This window comes from Pipra filicauda, unplaced genomic scaffold (assembly GCF_003945595.2).
Source record: "Pipra filicauda isolate LSUMZ 115617 unplaced genomic scaffold, ASM394559v2 scaffold1_size10287979_pilon, whole genome shotgun sequence".
Classification (NCBI taxonomy): Eukaryota; Metazoa; Chordata; class Aves; order Passeriformes; family Pipridae; genus Pipra; species Pipra filicauda.
Window position 1 is genome coordinate 5,829,859 of NW_024104310.1, and position 22,349 is coordinate 5,852,207.

Consider the following 22,349-nt stretch of genomic DNA (forward strand, 5'->3'; position numbering starts at 1 on the left):
TCTGTCTTTTCCACTCCATCCCTGACAGGGGAAGCACTGTTCTTTCCGTGCTCCTTGGTTCTGTTTGAGGCAGTCATAGAAAAAGTGACAATTAGGAAATAAAGGACCTACAGTATCTGCTTTGGCAGGCACAGCACATCCCACTGCTGTGCTGCTCCGAGTCAAACCAGCAGCTGCCTGCCTGGGTCAGATGGAGATATTGCTGCCTTATATTCTGGGATCTGCCTGAGATATCCTGGGGCACTGCCACGCTGCAGAGGGAGAGATAACCCAACGTTCAAGTCAAGCAATACACATTTGTAGCAGTCCTGCAAAAAGCAGGGAGATGGACTCAATGATCTTTATTATTATTTTTCACTGGGAGGGTGGTGAAACCCCAGCACAGGTTGCCCAGGGAAGCTTCCCATCCCTGGAAGTGCTCAAGGACATGTTGGATGGGGCTTGGAGCAACCTGGTCTAGTGGAAGGTGTCCCTGCCCATGGCAGAGAGGTTGGAACTGGATGATCTTTAAGGTCCCTTCCAACCCAAACCATTCTGTGATCCCTATGGGTCCCTTCCAACTTGAGATATTCTATGATTTCAGGATGCTCAATTCCAGTTCAGAAGATAATGGTGATTAGAAAGAAATGACAAGGTTAGAAACTTATTATTTGGGAGATCAAGTAACTACCTGGGACAGGGTAACACACATAAACTTCAGCCTTCCCAGACTATTGTGCTCCACCAAAATGATTGAAGGTTGCTAAGCAATGTCAGTGTATTCCCCCCAGACTGAAGGAACGTAACAGAAGCAAATGAGTTCACTGCAGGTGAACTGAACTTATATCAAGTCTAAATATATATAATTATTGCTAATGATGAATTCTGATCCTTAAAGCATTCCAGGCAGATGAAAGATCTAAAGAAAGCCAAGATCGTTATTTCATGTCATTCATAGTGCAGAAGCCTTCTGGATCAGCCAAGGTGGAAGCAACCCCTTCTCTGGGTCTTGTCTAGCCCTGATTTGGTGTCCAGGACTTGCTAAATGCTGCCTGAAACCCCCTTTTCCTTCCTTTCCAAATCCAGGGAAAATGAAACTAAATCTCCACACTAAATGATAAAACAGAAAATCTTATCAAAGCACAATTTTATGAAAGGCAAGGCAGATGAAGAGAGAGGGAAGAAAGAGAATAACATCCTCAACCATTAAACAAGTCTCATTTTCCCAAGGATCCCACACCATCACTTCTCCCTCCTTATTTTTATGAGGCAGCAACCAACCCCTTCCTGTCAACACATCACCTTTGCCTTTTGTGGGACCCTCCATCCCCTTGCCCAGGGGAGGGTGCTGGGTCTGAGGGTTCCCCTGGAGCTCTCTGATAGTCCCTTCTGTCCCTGCTGGTCACCTCTCTCATCTCCACAAGACGCTCTCTGGTGCCTCCATAGCACCACAAGTCTAGAGAGGACCCAAAATCAGCATTTGCCATGAAAGGGAGAATTTCCCAAACAGATTTTTGGGACTATAGTAGAGTGCCCAAAGAAGTCTGGAACTGCACACAGAGGTGACATAACACACAAGAAGAGCAGAAGTCGGAGAATAAGAGATGAGGAGCTGAAATTGTCCCCTGTCACATCTCACAGGGACACAAAAAGGAGACTGAGGTGCACAGCACAGCAGAAAACTACCAGTAGCACAGGAACCAGCAGCATTTGCTGGAGGTTCACCTGCCTCCTTCAGGGGAGGAGCAGCCAGCACTGGAGACATTGAATAACTCGGGGCTTGTGCAGCCAGCTCTGTGCAGTTCATGCCTCCAGATTTCCTAGTATTTGTTCTCCTGCTCTGGGAAGAGTTGAGAGCTGCAAGAGGCCCAGCTCGCAGGGATGTTTAGAGAAAGGAAAGTCCATTGTGTGAAAGACTTTGGTATTTCAGGGTTTGTTTTCCTTCTGACACAGAACAAAACACCACCATGTCAAAACCCTCCGTAAGGCAAAACAGAACAAAACAAAAAAACCCAAACACCCAAAACCAACCAACCAAACAAAAAAACCCCAACAAACAGTGGTGTTCAGTTTGCACATGGTCTGTGGAAGCATTTTCCCTTCACTTTTGGGCTTTTCAATCTCAAGTCTCAAGATACCTACTATTGTAGCTAATTCAGGAAAAGAAAAAAAGAAAAAAGAAAAAAGAAGCAAAATCCACACCAGAGCAGAAAGGGGGAGCCTTTCCCTGCGCCAGGATCTGACCCTGCTGCAGTGGGTTTTCTCTGCAGTGGCACCGGGATCAAAGCGGCTCCCCTCCTCCTACCCTAGATGGGATGCGTAGCTGCAAAGGAGCCTCCAAGTTTTAAGTGGGAAAACCAGGGAAAGGGCAGCGCAGCAACCCTGTACGACACCAGCAGAGCTGCTTTGCACCATCTTTCCTCGAGCAGAGGGACTCGGGCAAAGCAGTCCAGAAATTTTAGAAAGGTTGGACGTAAGGGTTGGCTCCCAGCAACGAAACTGGGGGAAGGTCACTGCTCCGGGTGATGTTTTGGGTCAGACCCTGCAAATTGCTTTCACATCGAGAGCTCCCACCCCGGCTCTCCCTGGACGGGCTCGCGTCTTCCCTCAGGCTTTCAGCCCCTGGGAGCCTGGTGAGTGCTGGTGCTCGGACGAGTCTCCCCCGCGGGGCAGTCCCGGGTGCCGATGCCTTCACCGGCGGCAGGGAGCAGCTCCACACCAGTTCTCTCTCCGTGAGCGCTGGCATCGAGCCCGGCCGCCTTTCACTGCTGCCTTTTCATTCGCCTTAATTCACTGCGTTTCCTTTCTTGCTGCTTGCGAGGAACAGAGGGAGAGCTTGTTCCAGCAGACGGGCCCCATCCGCTCCACCCGGCTCTTGCTGGAGCGAGGGCTGGAAAAGAGGGACGGAGGCAAAGGGGTATCTCCCACCCCTCCGGGGCCCCGCGTGCCGCCTGCGCGCCGCTTCCCAGCAAATACGGTAAGCGCTCGGCCTAAAAATGTAAGTCTGATCTCATGACACAGGGTGGCCCTGCATTCCTCACCTCTGACATAACCCGCTGGGAGTGTGCTCCGCGGAAAAACACAAACAAGATGTACTGGCGGGCTGGCGGCGGGGGCCGGGCAGCTGGCAGATGTTCCGCAAGAGCCCCCGCGCAGCCCCCCGGGTGCCACAGCGCTGCTCCGGCACAGCCTGTACCCTCCCGGGCAGGGAGGGCGAAGCCACAGCCCATGCTGCGAGGGCAGAGCCGTCCCTGGCCCCCAGCATGGGTGGGTGGGTGGGTGGGTGCCCCCGCCTCCCCCAACCCTGTGCCCCGGGAAGGGGACGTGCTGTGGTTCAGTGTCACCCAGGGCGGCAGCTGGAGTTGTTCCAACATCTCTCCTGGGATTTTTGCTCGGTGAATGCCTGAGGGCGTTTTTAAGGAATTTGAGGTGCTTTTGCAGGTGGTTGGTGGTTGTTATTATTATTATTTTTTTTTTACCTTGTTTTTTGTTTCTTTCCGCACCTGAGTCCTCCTGGGACGGGCTCTGCTCTGGGTCTGCCATGGCCACGGCTGGTGTGGCTGCACCAGCACCAGCTCCCCATTCCCATTAGCCTCCCACTCCTAAGCAGCTCCACAGCAATCCCAAGGCCACGTTTGCTCAGGGTGCCTCATGCCCGGGTGCAAGCTGTGCCCCACAGAGCTTGGCACCCAAAGCCTTGGGTGTCACAGGGAGGTGATTCCTCCCTCCCAGAGCGCTGGGATTAAATGGTTTGTCAGGGATCACGTGGAGAATCCGAGTCCCGCTGTCGTAAACACGAGGCTGACTTTCCTCTCAGCCAAGCCCTCCTGCAAGCACAGCCTTGTCTTTGAGCAGGGGCAGATCCTGCTCGGTGCAGAGCTGCTCTCCCATCTTGGCCAAGCTGAACCACTTGTTTACTTTCTTCTGCAAATGCCCTAAACCTTGTCAACGACCTATTTTCCCTTCTGTTACGCAAAGCTCCTTTCCTAGAAAGAGGCTTTGTAACGCTCGGTCCAACCAGCCCAGCTCTCCTCCGTGTGTGTAAAAGCGAACTGTAAGTGCCTGGCAGGTTCAGTTTAGCTCCAGCACATCCAAAACCCACACGCAGATGAGTCAGGAGGCTCAACAGACGCCACCTGAAACCATCCTGTGAGACAGCTGGCCCGGTTTGCAGAGGAATCAGATAAGCAATAAGTCAGTCTTTGAGTCCGCTCCTCAAACTTTCTTTTCATCAGTGCTTTTCATCCGTCTCCTCCTTCTCCAGTATTCAACAAAGCTAGGAGACAGCTTTTCTCCAGACATTTCTCCTCTGTTTCTGTCCATACCTTTCCCTGGCAGTGAAAACCTCTGATTTTTTTTTAAAATTATTTTCATATTTTGAAAAAGGAAATTTTAAGAAAAATAATTCTCCTCCTTCCTCCACAATACTTCCAAGTTTTCAAGATTGCTACTCCTCTGGCAGAGGATGGTTTGCAAGAGGAAACAAGACAAACAATGGTAATGAGAAACAACAGTATCAAGAGGGGAGAAAAAAATGTTTCAAATTTGCTTCTTCAGAGCACACAACGTTTGATACCAGAGCAGAAGGAGAGAGACTTTGCTCATGGGTCCAAAGCCTCCTTTCAGCCACCCCTTCACCCTGGGGCTCTCCATCCTTTCCTTTTTCTCAAGGAGGTGCCCTGGGCCACTATCAAGCTGTTGGCAGCACAGAGTTATCTTCTCCCCCCAGCACTGCTGGTCACACACAGCTCCTTCCACAATTTCTCCTCCATCTCTAATCCACAGCCCAGGTTTTTAAGACAACACGAAGTCAGCGATGGTTTATTGTAACATGCCAGGCTGTAACCTGAAGCTGGAGGTACAGATTCAGCCTAACAAGTTTCCCTTGGCCAGCTAAGAGCACAGGTTAGAGATTAATCCAACAGCAGCAGATGGTCTGGGCTGGACCCTTGCTGCTTCCCACGGCTGCTCCTTCCCGTCCCCTGGGTACCTGCAGCCTGGTTTGGCATCTGTCCGTGCTCTTGCCTGGACAGACAAGCTGCTCTACACAGAAACAAACGCAGAATTTGAAGCCTGATTGATGTGCTGGGGACAGGGTCTGTTTGTGAATGGCTCGTGCTCCCACCAACACCTACACATGTGCACACACACACACATTTTCCATCAGTTGGAATTATCAGACTTCAAATCACTGCCAGTGGCTCCTTATGTCTCTGTTGTCTTGTCCACGCAGGACAAGGATGATGATGAGGACTCATTTTATCCAGAGAGGTTCTTCAGTGGGTTTTATCCCCAGTTTAAACCACTTAGAGATGATACAGTGAGTGCAGATACTGGGGCAGGTAACAGACCCCCTTGCTCTTTGGGAAGCCATAAGAATGGTGTTTAGAAGAGTGAGTGATCCCATAAGTGACCTGGTCTTCCCTGGATGTAAAACTTCAGGTTGAACCCTTGGATGTGTTCTTGTGCCCCAAAACCAGTAAATTTCCCTTCCTCTCTCTCTTTCTCTCTCCCCCTCTCTCCCTCCTCTCCCTACCTGGCTGCCTGTTTGCACAAACCTTACAGGCTTCAGCACTTTGGGAATGCAAAGGTACCATCAAACAAGGTTGGAAATGATCACCCGGTTCACAAGCAGTGAACAGGAAGCAGACAGAGAAACAGTCTGGTCACATCTGCTTGTTTTCCTGCCAAAAATGCCAGAGACTGCTGGGATTGATGTTAAAAAGCCAGCACCCTCCCAAGGTGCTGATGAACACTTTGGGTATTCATACCTGGAACAGTCTACAGCAAACCTCAATTTTCCATGCTTTTACATCAACGTGGGCACTGTGGAGGCAGCTAGAAGGTCAGCAGGAATAAAAGGCATAATTTTAATTTACCTGAAGAGGTATAAATCAGGTGAGGAGGTGGTGGACATTTCTTCCTGCTGTAGACCTGGAAAAGGTTTAATATCCTCCTGCGTGGCTGAGCAGAGCTGTCCTGCTCCTTTTCCCCAACCCCTGACCAAGGCAGGGAGTCTCACACATGACTGGAGAAGGTTTAATATCCTTGGAGGAGGGAGCAGCCTAGAAGATGGGTTTGTAGGAATCTTTTTATCTATTTCAGCTGACTCATTTGGGGTGAGATGGGCTGTGCCCCAAAAGGGCCATCCCTGGCTGTAAAGGAAGCACAGGGAGACTAACCCAGGCACTGCAGCTGTGATCTGGTGAGGCATCAGAAGCACGTGGCAGCACCCCTGAGCATCAGCCACTTCTGCAGGCTCTAAAAACCTGACAGAGTCACCTCTTGACTGTCCCTGTGGTCAGGAAGATGCAATAAGATCCTGGTATTTTTGCATAAGGATCCAGATGTCCTGCCTGGGTCCTAGTAGCAGGACACAAAGCAGCTTTCAGCATCCACCACTTTTCCTCCCTGAAATTCTCTCCTGAAAAATAACATGATGCCTGCTTCAACTGTATATGCCCTGCCTGGAAAATCCATGGAATAAAGGGCTCTTGACTGGAGCTGTTCTCTGAGCAGCAGTAGCCCTGCAAATAATTTTCCCAGGTTTTCAGGCAAGTTCTGAGTGTGGCATAAGGCTGAGATAATCTGAAATGCAAGTGGTCTTCAAGAGAGCGCTATCTAGTCATGGTATTGTATTTTTAGCCTGCTGCTAAATGCACACTGAATGCAAACAAGTAAGGAGCTGGCTGGTGGGCTGATGTCTGTGCTTGCTTATACAGGGATTATTGGGCACCTGGGATTTTCAGTGGCACTGCACTGTCAGGGCTAACAGGTAGTGAGTGTCTTTGGGGATCTTGGCTGTGAACAGAATCAAGCCCCTGAGCCCCCAGGCATGGACTGCTTCAGTGTTCCCACAAGTGCTGAAATAAAGCACCTCCACAACCAGTCAGCTGTGCCTCAGCAGGGTCTGTTTTCTGTAGCTGATGTGCTGCATTTGGTACTTTGGCCCATAATGATGAACAGTTAGTCCCAGCATCCCCTCTTCTGCAGAGACAGAAGATAAAAAAGTTGGATGCTCTGAACAGAGCAAGGCTGGGATGTTGGCAGGCACCTTTACCACAGAGGCAGCACTAATATATTTCTAGTTTCATTAGTTTTCTCCATTTTAAAACTGACACCCTTGGAAGCAGCAAGTAGGGGAACTCCAACGTCAGAATTAAAAATTAAAAAAAAATAAATAAAAAAAAAAAGACAAGAAAAAAGCTGCTTTAGAGCACCCAGAAGTCACAGCAACCACGGGGAAATAAACTGTGTCCTGGAGTTATTATCTGGCTGTAATTCCGTGCACAGCTACAGGATAAATAGCCTGTTCCTGGAAGTGCTCTTTCCATGGTTGCAACTATGGGCTTAGATTTAAGGTCAAATTGCCTGACTTAGCAAATTGAAGAGTGTCAGCTGATCCACAGTAACTACCCAAGTTCATGCAGGAGTAGTGCTGTGCCTCCCAACCTTCTCCGTCAGTGTCTGAAACCAATCTCCCCTAAACCAGTAATTCCCAAACCCCAGTGCCTGGGCTGTGATTCAGCAACACAAGGAGCATCCCAAAAGACAGCCCCTAAAATATTCAGGCACAAACTGAAAGCTATGCTTTGTGTCCGTACATGAAAATTCCTTTTTCAAGGCTTTCAAAATTTCAGCACTTGAAATTTCCTTTCACCTTCACTTCTGACTAAAGGGTGGAAGGAAGAAAACACAGCCCTATCTGCAGTCACTACTGGACAGAAAAGTCCCACTACTGTCTCCTTCATCAGACAGGAAGGACCTTCAGAGTGTTGTTGGAAGGTCACATATTTCATTGCTATCTTGTTTTCCATGGAACTGCAGGCTGCTGCTTCCCAAGGCAGAGGATCCAGCCCCTCTGGGCTCACTTAGGAAATGTCACTGACTTGCTGCCATCCTCCAGTTGCTCTGATGAGGAGAAGTCAGTCGCCAAGATCCTGGTCCTCAATTCCACTGGTGTGTTTGGGAATCTGTTCAGCTTTCCTCTAGATCCAGCATGGCTTCATGAGCCCACGAGGAGAATACTGGCCCAGCAAAAGTCTGCCATTTTTAATTCTTCACTCTGGTTTCCTCTTTCTAAACCTAAATGTGCCCACAATTGAGTTTTCTTTTCCCTGTTTTTCTTCTCCCTGAGTTTCTCAGAGCAGTAGGCATACAGCAGTGACTGTGGGATTTAATGAGGTTTGTGCTGTTAGTTGATCCAGGAAATGACTGATGTGGATAGCAAGGCAATTTCCAAGATCTGCAGTGAGAATTGTATGGCCAGTATCATTGTGTTCAAATAATAATTTGGTTTCTAATACCTTTACAGGGTGCTAGAACACTACCCCAGCCATTGGAGGATCAGAGGTTTGTGACATGGAGGAGGAAACCTGGAGCCAGTAACACTGAGATCATCAGCTGGATTGTGACAGATGTGACAGAGGAGGCTGGAAAACCTCAGGTAACCACTTGAACCACATTCAACCAACTTCCTGTGGAATCTGATAAAGCCTTAAACACTGGTGGGGCTGGGAACTGCTGTGAGCACTGTCATCCAGAACAGTGACAGACCCTAGGGTGCTCTGCAGCCAGTGGGGAGCTGCAGGACCCCCCTCAAACCACCCTTAGATGGTGCTTTTATTTCTTACCACTGATGAGGTACAGAACTAGGGACCTGGCAGCCCTGGAAATGCAAAATTCCTGATGTAACCGTGGTTTTCATGACAACAGTAGGTGCCGAATCTGTAACAAGCCCCATTGATGGCAGTTTGGGGAGAGCCCTTGGTTTTACAGTGCTGTGTCTGGTGGGCAAATTTCTCCCAGCCCTACGTGGTTACCAGTTCTCCCTGATGTTTGCAGCTGGAAAACTGCAAAGAAAAAGAGTCCCATAGTGCAGCATCTTAACCCATTTACTACAAAATAAGACAATTAAGGACCGGAAACACTTCCTAACAAAGTGCTACAGAGACATGATGATGCTGTTTGTTCTCTCTGGACTTGAGCCCAGGGCCTGTGACCAGACCTGTCATACCCCCACACCTTCAAAGCCAGAGTCTGGGCTGTGTTTTTGCTCTCCTATCACAGGGTGAGAGCTTTCCTGGAGCTACCAGAAGAGCCCAAACACTTTCTTCTGTAATCTGTCATGCCTGTCAGGATGCCAAGAGACACGCCAGACCTGGACCCTGGGCCAGAACAGCTATGTAGACATGCCCAGAAAGGAGAGCTGGCACAAGGTGTTGTATAAAGTGAGATATGTGGAGCTGCAGGCAAATAGTTTGGTAATTGCATGGGTAGGTTAGGCTTGGCACAGGGCAGAGCATGTCTGCTCAATGAGAAAGGAAGAGGCAAAACAGCTTGGAAAAGGTGTGGAGCCTGTTTCAGTGGGAGCTCGGGAGAGCTTCAAGGGGTTAAGCAGTAATAACTGCCTGAGAAGGGTTTGAGGTGAAGCACTCAGTAATATCCCAACGAGGCCACAAACACCCTTTCAACAGGGTTGATCCAGGGGAAAAAAAAATAAATCACATTCCTGATAATTAATCCCATTTCATGATACGGTTCATGAGAGACGGGAGGGGGGAGTGTGCACCTTGCCCACTGTTTGTGCAGGGGGATATATTCCCTAAGAGCTTGTTACTGGTGCTCAAGGCCATCCAGGCCCCTGATGAGCATCTTTGATCAAAGTCTTTCCAAGCCGATCTATTTTCAGCCCAACCCACTCAATACCTTGATTGCCACACAGCTCTTTTAGCTGCTCTTAGGTAAACATGCTGTCTTCTCCTTGGCATTTTGCCTTGCTAAGCCCAAAAATACAAGTGGCACAGAAAATGAGAGAAGCTGCTCTCCTTCGCCAGGAAAAATGATGCTATTTCTGAAATAAGCTGGTTTTAATACACCTTACTGGCCATGCATGGGTATATTTATTTATAAATATACTTGAACTGGAGGTCCAGCTGTTGGATGCCTATATGGAGACAGGATCAGAGAGAGAATTATGTACATATAAACCCTGACACACCTTCAGCCCAGTTGCTGTCTGCATGTAGAATCTTGGTTATGCTGAGGTATCAGAGTCTGACTCCCATTAAGGAGGGTTCATGTGAACGGGTCCAAGCTCAAACCAGTGGGTTATGGTGTGTTCTGGAGAGCTGCCACTGCTGTGCTGGGCTTAGGGAGGGCAACAACCCAGATTCCCATGCTGGGAATTGCTTGCACCCCCTGGTGGAGCTGGAAGTCAGGCCAGACACTCTGGGGACCCCTTGGAGCTCAGACCCACAGCTGGTGGCAGTGCACAGCAGGTTGGTGCTGTCTGTTTGCTCACATCCTTGGTTCTCTGTGGGCTGAGGTGGGCCTCACATGAGATGCAGCACTGCACAGGACACATTTCACAAGTACTCCCTCAGTCAGCATCCCTGGGACTGAGCCACAGCCTTGAGCAGATCCAAATCAGAGCTCAGTCCACGGCAGATCTTATTTTTGAGGGATGACAGTGACACTGGCCAGAGCTTGAAGTCATGTTTTCAGTTTTCCCCTTAGAAAGTAAACATGAAAAAGTCAACAGCAGATGGAGCATCACATGGAGTTACACAGGTCAGCACAGACTGCAGAGAAGCCCTGAGTCTGAAGAAGAAATAATTTGGAGGGGGGAGCAGCTGGGAGATTGTTCTGAGGGATTGAGAAAGAAAGCAAAAAAATACTGGCTTGAGCCTCCGCTGTGATAGAGCAGCTGAAAGCCTTGGGTTTGTGGAAGAAGGCAAAGATGGGCAGATAACAGAGCACTGACAGCTCCTGGGTAGGACAGTTGTGGGGTTTTTTTGGAGACTAGAGAATGCAAGCAAAAAGGTGTTAAACTGATCACAGAACAGGCAGGAGTAAAGCAGGCAAATGCAAAACAAAACTGGATTTTTTGTAACAGGAGCAGGTCGAAGCAATGCGACAGAGAAGGAGAGATTTTCAGTAGTTCAGAGAGCACTGTGGGGAGTCTGGGGTGAGAAATGAGGGATTCAGGTGAGTGGAGTGCTGCAATAATGGGCTGCAGTGTGGAGGAAGATGGAAGGCAGGACAGGGAATAGAGAACACCTATTAATAAAAAAAATCCACAATTCATTTAAGATTTATTGATACCTCAGAGCCAGAGAGCCTTCCATGCCTTTGCATCTTTGAGCTGACATTACCCAAGAGTGGGCAGTGTCAGGGATCCGTTATGAGCCCTTGGATTGAAGTGGAGAAGAGCTCTGGACGTTAATTTGCAGAAATTAAAAAATTTTGGTTAATAGAGATCTCAGCCTGAGAAGCCTGTGCTTCAATAGCAGAACAGCATTAGTGTTTCTGAAAACACAGCTGGTCATTGCTGAACATGCACTATCATGCATCAAAAATGCAATCACTCAGCTGGGGACCTCAGGATGGTGGCTGTGGATTAATTCAGCGCTGGACAAAAAATTGATGGTTGCTTTGGGACCAGTGTTTACTACCCAATGACATTCTAAGAAAGGACAGTCCCATCTGGTCGTGGGGAGAGCAGTGACGGTGCAAAAAGATAAAGTGATCACAGTGGACAAAGAGCAGGCCACGAACTCACCCCAAAGGAGGGTCAGGAGGGACTGGTTTTGTCGTGGAGGTGAAGGGCTGAGTCAATATGGGAAGGGATGTGAGGGTAAAGTTGCTTCCACGCAGGGTGTTAATGAAACAGGTACTGAGAAGTTCCCGTTAGAAACAATGCTGGGAAGCTGGGGACGGTGAGTCACCAAAATAATGTGATAATAAATGTCATAATAAATATTTAGCACAGGGAGAGGGCTAACAAACAAAAGCTAAAATTGGGAGTGGACTTCATTACAGCTCGGGATTGCTTCCGAGGGAGAGGATAAACGATGCAGGGCTGCCTGATCTGTGGGAGAAAAATAGCATAGAGTGGAGAGCAGGTCCAAGTGAATTTGTCTTCCAAAGGAGGCAGCTTTTTTAACATCGATGCCGACAAATTATCAGGATACACTTAAAGGGCAGCAGTATATATTCCCCCCCACCAAACCTTGTGTGCAGCCAGCAGACACCCTGGCAGGCCATGAGGGGAAAGAGGCACCTTGCAGGCACTGTAACTCGTTTGGTCCATTTTGGATTTCTGCTGGAAAATGGGACAAGTTGTTCCTGGTCCCCATCAACCGCTCCATCAGGAATTCAACAGATTTAAGCAGATGAACAGAGCACCTGATACTTTCAAATCAGTGCTGCTCACGTGACAAATGGAGCTTTAAGCCAGAAGATGGGCTCCTAGAGGGGGAACTGATGTCTTTAATAGCCTGTGAATGGTCAGAGGTTGGGATTTTCCCGGCTCTGCCCGTGCATCCCCACTCAGCGCCGAAGGTAATGGTAGGCAATTTACCTATCGGCAGCTTTTCATGCTGAGCAAATATTTGTCTTACCATAGCTTTAACGTGCCCATCTCGGTGACAGCTAAATGTCAACCACAAAATAAAGCAGCGCCCCGAGGGAGAGACCACACGCTGCTCGTGTGGCTCCGGGTTTTATCGGCGCATCGGGAGCGAAGTCTGGCTGTGAAGCAACATAAAGAAACCCTCTATTCCCAAAGGTGGCATTTGATGGGAACTTGGGGCATCTTGGCCTATTGAGGCTGTTTTTGAAGCCCGTGGAGCTTTAGCATTGGGTCTGCTGATGAACAAATGATCTCCGAGAGCAACCCCCTCTCCCTCCCGTTCCCAGGGCTCGGTTGTTTCTGACACCGATTTGCTCTCGGGTGTTTGCAGCCAAGTTTCTCGTCCGGTGACGGCGTGTTCCCCCTCCGGAAGGGGCTGCGGGGAGCCACAGCTCCGCGGGCTTTGTGACATTTGGAGTGACCGGGAGGTCACTCGGACGGAAGAAAACAAAAGCAGCGGCGGCCACGGAGCGGCCCGCAGAGGGGAAAGCACGACCAGGGTATTTAAGACCTGCGTTTTGCTTCACACCACATTCCTTCTACTTCCTATAAAATATTTTTTTTAAACCACTGGCAAATCTTTTTTCTCCTTTTCTCATTTCTCCTTTTCTCATTTCTTTTTCCCCTTCCCTTCCCTTCCCTTCCCTTCCCTTCCCTTCCCTTCCCTTCCCTTCCCTTCCCTTCCCTTCCCTTCCCTTCCCTTCCCTTCCCTTCCCTTCCCTTCCCTTCCCTTCCCTTCCCTTCCCTTCCCTTCCCTTCCCTTCCCTTCCCTTCCCTTCCCTTCCCTTCCCTTCCCGTCCCGTCCCTTCCCTTCCCTTCCCTTCCCTTCCCTTCCCTTCCCTTCCCTTCCCTTCCCTTCCCTTCCCTTCCCTTCCCTCCCCTCCCCTTCCCTTCCCTCCCCGCCCCTCCACTCCCCGCCCCTCCCTCCCCGCCCCTCCCGTCCATCCCCTCCCCTCCCCTCCCCGCCCCCTCCCCCCTCCCCTCCCCTCCCGCCCCTTTCCAAACCGTCCCAAACCTTCCCAAACCTTCCCAAACCTTCCCTTCCCTCTCCTTTCCTTTTCCCTCTCCTTTCCTTTTCCCTCTCCTTTCCCCTCTCCCCTCCCCTCCCCTCCCTTCCCCTTTTTCCTCTCTTTACTTTCTTCCTCCCCAGTCCTCTTCTTTCTTCTCTCTCTCTCCCAGGTGCAAGCTCAGGGCTGTGAGGGCTCTGGCTCCACGGTCCTGGCCATGAGCCATGGATGGAGGAGCAGGAGAGCAGTAGGGAGGGCTGACCTTGCAGCACGGAGGGAAGTGTCTGCCAGCTCCAGTTTGGTGGCAGAGTTTGTGCTACAGCAAGGAGGGACAGAGGCAGCTCTGGGAAAGGGCTGAGGAGGGGTGGGCAGCAGAGAAAAATAAAATGACAAAGAGCTTGAGAGCGGTGCAGCAGGGCTCAGATCTCTTGTGCACCTGCCTCTGTCTCAGCTGCGTTTAAAGTCCCCATTTCTCAAGCAATTGTAACTCTCCAGGGAGAGGAAGGAAGGAGAATCCATGGAGGTGATCTGGGACATCCCCAGAATAAAGCCAGATTCTGCTGGAAAAGCCTGTAAAAAGCCAGTTCTGTAAAGGACCCAGATCCTGCTGTAGCATCCTCAGGTTATATGTGTGCTGAGCTGAAGCATGTCCAGAGAAAGGAAACGGAGCTGGGAAAGGGTCTGGAGCACAGGTCGGATGAGGAGCAGCTGAGGGAGCTGGGGAGGCTCAGCCTGGAGAAAAGGAAGCTCAGAGGAGACCTTATCACTTTCTACAACTCCCTGAAAGGAGATTGTAGCCAGGTGGGGGTCAGTCTCTTCTCCCAGGTAACAAGCAATAGGACCAGAGGAAATAGGCTCAAGCAGTTCCAGAGGAGGTTTAGATGGGATATTAGGAACTATTGCTTCACAGAAAGGGTTTTCAAGCCCTGGAACAGGCTGCCCAGGGAAGTGGTGGAGTCACCATCCCTGAAGATATTTAAAAGACATGAATATGTGGCACTTGGGCACACAGTTTAATGGGGACACATTTAATATACGGGGACACAGTTTAATGGTAGACTTGGCAGTGATGGGTTAATGGCTGGAGTCGATGGTCCTTTCTTACCTAAGTGGTTCTATGATATTCAAGTCTGGAGAAAGATATTCAGGATGGACTGAATTCATTCTGTTCTTCACTTGCCACATTCTCTTCATCATCCTTAATGCAATATGTATGAGGATCCTGGTGAGCTCATTGACTTGTGCTCATAGGACCAGGAATAAATGAGGTTGGAAGGGACCTCAGGAGGTCACCAAGCCAAATCTTCTGCCAAGAGCAGGAATCAGGAATAACTAGGCACTCGTTGTTAGGCTTCCCCTCTCAGCTGGCAAGAACCACTGCATAAATATTCCCTTTATTAACCATTTGAATCTTCTATTTCAAGCTGTAGCTAGAGCTGTACAGGCAGATTCTGGCCCTGACACCTTTCAGTCCAAGAAAGGACTGTATCATCACCCCTCTTGTATTAGTGATTTGCCACATCCCACACCAGCCTGCTCAATTTGGTGGCTTCCCCATCCTCACTGCCTCTGCTCCTGCCCTCTTCATGCTGCCCTCAAGCTCCCTCTCAGGGCTGAGGATTGTTCACTCTCCCTGGACTCCTAATTCAAGTCTTTCTCCTCCTGCCATGGGCCAACTCCTCCTCAGCTTCTGCTTTGGTTTAAAAATGGTTTTAAAATATTTCCGAGTATATACAATGTGTTTGCAACATCCTTTGAGTCAGAATATTGTTTGTTCTTGCAGCCTTTGTCCACGTCACCTTCCTTTCCCTCCTCTTAGGCTTTCTTCCTGTGCCAAGCTTTACCTTGGAAAGGGCTCTTCTTTGCACCTGCTCAAAGTAAGGAGAGGGGAAAAGAGCTTTGGTAGGTTTTACTTTTGCTTTTTTCCCCAAAGTATTTGGAAATGTTGGTGGTGGTTGTTTTTTAAAACTTTAATGGCAAATTTCAGTACTGAAGCTTTCCATCCTGGTAATGGGGCTTTTGCCAGAAAACAAAAGAAAGGGGAGGGAAGCCTCAAGGAGCAGTTAAATTTAGTTTTCCAACTCCGTTGCATAAAGAAACCCAGACAGCTTTTACCAAGATTTGCTCTTGCAGAAAGACAATTTGTTTGTGATTTGCAGGGCCTGTTTTTACTTTAGATGAAGACTAATAAAAGCAAAGTTTTTGCTACACCACAGTGTGTTTATCTTTTCCACTCCAGGCCGGAGGACACACTCCAACCCGGAGGACAAGGAGCCACACGCAGATCTGCTCCTTAGCAGTGAAGCAAGGTATTGCTTTAGCACCTGCAGTGCTCTGGATTCAAGTGCAGACTCCACATGTTCCTTTGCTGAGTCCAAGGAAGAGGACAGGCTGCCAGGAAGGGAACAGACCCACAACGGTGGAGAGAGAAAACAGAGTTCAGGGCTTGGAGCTCCAAACTTGTCAACCCAGCACCTCACTCCTGGTTCTTGGGCTTGTGTGAGGATATTCTTCGCAATGCCTGATCCTTCCCTGTGCTGTACATCAAAAGACTCTGGATTAGCTCCATAGTACCCTGCAAAACCACCCAGGAGAGACGTGCTGTTGCTGAACCCCTGTCAGGAGCAGATGGATGATTATGGACATTGCCCTGAGGGACATGAAGTTCACCATGTCTCCAGCTCTTGAAATCTTAACTATGCTCTTTCTGGGAGGTCACTTAAGCTGTGGTTTCACAGGAATCTCATGCAATCACAGAAGACAGGGTGCCTAAAGTGATACCAGAAGTAGCTGTACCCCCACCTCTCTCTGAGGGCAATGAAACATCAGAGTGAGCAAAGGGAAGATGATGGATCTCCATCACTAGAGATTTTGAAGGATAAGGAGGAGAAATGTCCATCAGGAGTGACACAGGCTGAGTCCATTCTGCACAAGGACAGAAACTGAGTCCTGCCTCTGCAGAATCCAAAGGGCTCTATGTAAGCTCCTTCCCATGATGGTCAGTGGGGATCTTGGCAGTACCCAGGGCCCCATGCATAGGCATTGAGGTCTGTTGGAGGTGACATTATGGATCCTGCTCCTACTCTACAATGTACATCCCCCTCTGGCCTCAGGGGTTACTTATTTCAGCCCAACAGGGTGACCCAGTCAACACCTGGGTGCCAGGAGCCGTGGAGGAGCTTCCTGACCTGTGGCTCCCAGAGAGATAATCTGGACAAGATAACACAACCCAACAGCTCCTGTCCAGAGGGAGATGAGAAACAGAATGTGGCAGAAGAGGAGCCCAGGAGGAAAGCCCACCCAAGAACCACAGGCGAGGGCACCCATAATAAACATAATAAACCCATAATAAACAGGGGAGTAGCTGGAGAAGCAGCACCCTTGGATATGTCAGTCCAGCTGTGTGTCACCTCCAACAGCATCCTGCAACCCACACATGGCCTGACCCAAAGCCCTTTGGTGCAAATAAGGAAGAGCCTTGCTGCCAGGAACAACCTGGATGGGGTGCAATCAGGGAGAAGGGCGAGGAGCGTTGTGCAACCCTCTGCCAAGCATTTCTCTGGGAGAAAATAAATGCCAAGAGCCACTTGGCACTCCCCTGTTCCCATCCCCTCCTTCAGGGAGATGTGCCCCAAGGGGAAAATCTGAACAGTTTTGTATTCTGGGGGGAGGCTGGACCCAGGGTCAAGGCTGTGTGATGGCTGTGCCGAGGACACAGCACGTGACAAGGTTCAATTAAAACATTTCACAGGCAGAAGGCTGACCTATTCACAGAGAAATTGGTCTTATAAATAAAATGAATGTGTGTAGGACAAACAGTGAGCCTGTCAACCCCGCAGGCCCTGCCTGGAGCGCTGGGAAATATTTTATTGGGATATAAAGTCTTAAATGCCATTCTCCATGCATGGATGGGGGCTGTGTGGCTCTTCATCAGCGAGCCCCACTGCCTGCTCCTGCATTTTGATTCACGGCTGAGTGGGAACCTTCAATTCCCTCTGGTGGCTTTGCAGAGCGTGATTGACACCCCGCAGGTCAGAGTCTGACTTCAGCTCCCTAGTGCCCAGAAACATGGAGAGCAGAGCTCAGGGCCACAGGGACATCACTGAGAGGAGCCCCGTTCTCTCCAGGCCAGGCTGGAAGTGCTCTGGTACTTCCCACACCCCCATCACACCATCTCCGTTCCACTGATGCCATTAGCATGGGGGCAGAGGGGACAAACCCTTCCCAGTCACGTTTTTCTCCAGCTCCATCCTTATAGCCTTCCCTCCTTGGCCAGAATCGGGAAAAAAAAACAAACAAAAAAAAAAAACAAAAAAAAAACAAAACAAAAAAAAAAAAACAGAACAACAAACTGAATTCCCATCTTTTCCCCATTGAGTCGATTCACCCTGCAAAGGGCCCTTTCTGAGGAGGTGGGGACTGGGGGTGTTCAGCAGAGTCAGCCCCAATCTCCTGAAACCCCAGCATAGACCAAGTGGGTGTAAAAGCAGCTCTGCTGACGCCTCCAACCCCTGTAGACGTTTAATGGCACTTGTACCAGTGCTAATTACATCTTAACATTTTCCCTCTGTATTTTGGTATTTATTTTGGAAAAGCTCCTCCCTGGACTCATTTTCTTCCTCAGCTTTAAAACAATAACACCACCACGCTTGCTTTTCCCTTGGCTGTTTCCCTCATTATTTTAACTCTGCCATTCTGCTCCTGTACAGTCAGCAGAGGAGTTCAATCAGGCTGATGAGTAAAAGTGCATAATTTTATGGCTGCCTATCAACTGCCTGTTATTAAACTAATCAATCAGCTTCAGTGCAGCTACCAGTACAGCACAGGAGAGGACAAGGCAGGGGAAATGCTATGCCGTTATTTTTCCAAAAGGAAAAAAAAATAATACAATCTGGCCAACCACATTCTTCAGCTTGTCCTTCTCTGCAGGGAGAAATGACTCCAGTGAGTTATGGAGTAGGTGACCTGCAGGAAGGTAGTGAGAAGTTTGCAGTGTCCTTCTGCTCGCCCTGCAGTGCCAAGCCAAAATGCTCAGCAATTCTCATGCTCCAAAAGACCAGGAAAGTCATCAGCTGCTCTCCCATCCCATCTTGCAGTGTCCCACTGCAGGTGCCTCCCACCTCCTCCAGCAAAGCATTTAGGCATATATTAAGTAAATCCCATTGAAGGCAGCAAGATCATTACCTGAGCCCATTCTTTTGGCCTTAGGGTCAGCAGTCATGGAAGAAGTTAGAGAGCTGATTTCCAGTGGTCTTACTCCCAGTAGTTGTCTCCTCTGATGGTCCTAGTGAGACTTTCGGGTGGCAGAAGGAAGGAAAGGATGCATAAACCTCCTTTTCCGTAAATAATTAGACTCTTTCACACTTTCACTACCAGAAAATGTAGAAATTACTTCCCCATCCTGTTTGGGGCACAGCACACAGGCCAAGGTCTGCATCTGAAAGGCTGCTGAGGGCACCAAGGGACAGCCCGTGTCCCTGAGGGGCAGGACAACTAAGGGACAAGCTACATTGCACCAAGAGAAATCTGGACAACATATCAGGCAAAGCTTCTTGCTGAAGCAGGGTGAGCAGGCACAGGGACACATTCCCAGGAGGTTGTGGAGATCTCCTAGACCAAGCCCTAGATGTTGCTACTTCTACAGCAACGTCTGTTTGGGCTGGACCTGGTGAGGTTCTGCTTGAAGCCACAGATGGGAGTGATGGTCTTGGGGGGTCCCTTGCAGCTCTGAGTCCATGGGAAAGACCAACTCACCTTCCCTTGATCTCCAAGAGAAGGAGGAGATGATGTAACAGGGCTTTGAACCTCAGAGCAAGTCAATGGGATCTTCTGTGTTGATAAACAGGAGTGAAGAGAGAGGGAGAGAAGGAGGAAAGAGAGGAAGAGAGGGAGGGAGGGAGGGAGGGAGGAAGGAAGGAGCGGAGGGAGGGAAGAAAGAAGGGGAAGGAAGAAAGGAAGGGAAGGAGGGAGGGAGGACAAAGACATGGAGATCACTTGCCAGTTAGTCCCTCTTCCAACTTGCAGCTGTACTTCCCTCTCTCTCCCTTGTGCTTCCCTCTCTCAGCCGCGTTCCCTCCATCTCCTACATATAAAGAGTCAAGTTGCACAAAACAAAGCAGGCAAAGCTCTCTGCACTGTACCCTCTAAATTCTGTGAGTCTTTAGCCTGGACGTGCATCCCCAGACCCACAGAGGAAAGGGAAAGGGAAAGGGAAAGGGAAAGGGAAAGGGAAAGGGAAAGGGAAAGGGAAAGGGAAAGGGAAAGGGAAAGGGAAAGGGAAAGGGAAAGGGAAAGGGAAAGGGAAAGAAAGGAAAGATGTCCTCAGCCAGCCTGAGCATCCTTCCCCAGTTAATTGTATTCACTTATACAGATTAAATTGCACTGTCTCCTTCTTGGGTCGTTATTTATCACCGGGTTTACTGTCGCATCCACAGGTGCAGCCGCTCTGTGCCGGGCACTGCGGAGCACACAAATAAACACGGTCCCTGTGCTGGAACTTGCCGCCCCGGCTGACCGGGAGTAACTCGGCGTGGACCCGACCCAAAGGCTCTTCCCGGGCAGGGAAAGCAGCCCTGCGAGCCCCCGCGCCGTCCCGCTGGCCGGGGCTTGGCAGCGGGGGCTGCGGGCTGACAGCTGACGTCCTCCCCAGCCCGTTTCCTCCCGCCGCTGCCAAGCCACTCGCAGAGCACTTCTCGAAATGAATTTTCTGGAAAACAAATTAAAGGAGGGGTTACATCACGCAGCAGACAGCCCAGCCGGCACCGGGCTGCGCTGACAGACCCTGCCTGTGTTTTTTGGGCTGCGCCACATTGCTCGCAGCTGCTGCTGGAATCTGCAGCTCGCCATCTAAATCTGCCGTAACCATGAAGTGATCAAAGCGGCCCGATGTTATTGTCTGCTCTCTGATGGACGGCGCGGGGCAGGGTCTCCCGGAAACCTCCACTTACTTCGGGTTTTTTTTCCCTTTGCAAAAACCCCAGACAAACAAAATCGGGGAGGGGTGCAGGGAGCGGGAAGCAAAGGACACTCCAGCGGGTGTTACGGCAGCACAGTCGAGGTCTCGGGAGTCGGGAAATTCCAGTCCCCGCAGCCTGCTGGTCGGAGTGCATGGAGGGCAGGGGTAAGCGAGGGGGGGGAAAGAATATGCTGCCTGCTGGGAAATCATCCTGAGCTAGGCTGGGATCTCAGTGACCTGGGCTCCCTCCCCAGCACCGCCACATCCTCCTCGCGCAGCCTCGGGCGTATCACTTTGGGTCGTTTCGGCAGGAATCGTCACTCTCCATCAGGCGTGCCCATCCATCAAGAGCTTCCTTGGGAAACCCAGCGTGCCCCCAAACCCTTCCTCTATGTGATACTTGTAAATAAAGCAAGCGGGGGTGAGTTCCCTGTGCCAGAGCCGCAGCACAGCCATGTGAGGGCACCACAGGGGCCAGACCAGCGCCCGGATGGGGATGAGGTCTCCGGTCTAGCAGAGTCCAGCAAGTTCCCAATGCAGAGGGAACCATGCCAGCCCACACCTTTGCTTGTGCAAAAACCTTCAGCCATCAATTCTCCCCCGTAAATCTTTATTCAGGTGAGCTCATCGGCGCTGCCATGGAAAACAAGCACTGCTGCAAATGAGGAGTCATGAATAATCATGCTGGCTATTTTGAAAGGCTTTTTACGCTTTGCATGAGAGATCCAAAGAAGATCTGCTTTTAAATAGAAGAATAGTCCTCTGAAATGTTTGGTTCGGTCTGCAGCCAAGAGATGATCTGCAGCACCTCACCCCAGTGACAGCGAGTCCCCTGCCACGCACTGCTGCAGGGTCAGGCAGGGAAGGAGGGAGGATGGGGCAGCAGTGACAGCACCAGCTTCTGATCATTCCTCTCCTTGCCATCGGCTGTCTGTGGGATGTGGGGCTGAACCTGCCCTGCCTCAGCTCTGCAACTGCAAAATGGGGAAAAGTGCCATGTGCACGGTCATTAGCATTTTACAACCATTAAAAGACTATGAACTTCTATACTAGGCAGGCTGAGAAAGTTGGGGTTGTTCAGCCTGGAGAAGAGAAGGCTCCAGGGAGACCTTAGAGCCCCTTCCAGTGCCTAAAGGAGGCCTGCAAGAGGGCTGGAGAGGGACTGCTCACAAGGGCATGTAGTTAGGGGACAAGGGGGAATGGCCTTAAGCTGAAGAAAGGCAGGTTTATATTAGACATTAGGAAGAAATTCATTACTGTAAGAGTGATGAGGCCCTGGCACACATTTCCCAGAGAAGCTGTGGCTGCCCCATCCCTGGAAGTGTCCAGGGCCAGGTTGGAGAGGGCTTGGAGCAACCTGGGCTAGTGGAAGGTGTCCCTGCCCATGGCAGGGCGTTGAAATGAGATGATCTTTAAGGTCTTTTCCAACCCAAACCATTCTATGATTCCATGATTCTATCCTCTGTAGAGGAAGCTCTCTAAATGGCTGAAATTAAGGGATACAAATAACTTTTGCATAAGAAAGTCCTAATCCCAGGCCTCTGGCCATGCATTTATTGTGGCTCCAGTGAGAGGCTTCTTGTTACCTGTTTCCATTTAAGCTGGGCACATACCACCCATTCTTTACAGAGATAATTTAATTCCTTCCCCCTCCACCAGTTCTTTCTCTTGCTGCCTAATACACTCCAACCAGGAATTAAGGATACAAATGCAAAATCTCCACTTGTTCTTTAATTTCTTTCCTGTGAGCCCTCAGTCCAGCTCTCCAGCCTGCCCTGTCCAACCTGGGAAAGCCCCCCCAAAAAAGGAGAGAAAAATGACAGTGGAGAAAGTGCTTGCCTTGCTTTAGTTAAGCCTGTAGCAAAATATTTCTTTTGCTACCTATTTATTAGTATTCTGGTACAACAGGGAAAGGGTTATCAAAACAGTTACTGGACCATGGGAAACCTCTTTTTTGCTGAGAATAAGAGATTTTTGGAGAGCCACCTCTGGT

The 22,349-nt window shown here is 49.8% G+C and overlaps 1 protein-coding gene across 1 annotated transcript; it reads left to right on the forward strand.

Moving 5' to 3' along the window:
* The first annotated feature begins 1,946 nt into the window (after positions 1–1,946).
* On the forward strand, positions 1,947–20,508 carry LOC113994430. Its single transcript, XM_039380732.1, has 5 exons — positions 1,947–1,961; positions 2,303–2,956; positions 8,294–8,425; positions 15,641–15,710; positions 19,836–20,508. The coding sequence occupies exons 1-5, from the start codon at positions 1,947–1,949 to the stop codon at positions 19,922–19,924; spliced, it is 960 nt and encodes a 319-aa protein (XP_039236666.1). The 3' UTR covers positions 19,925–20,508.
* Positions 20,509–22,349: the final 1,841 nt, after the last annotated feature.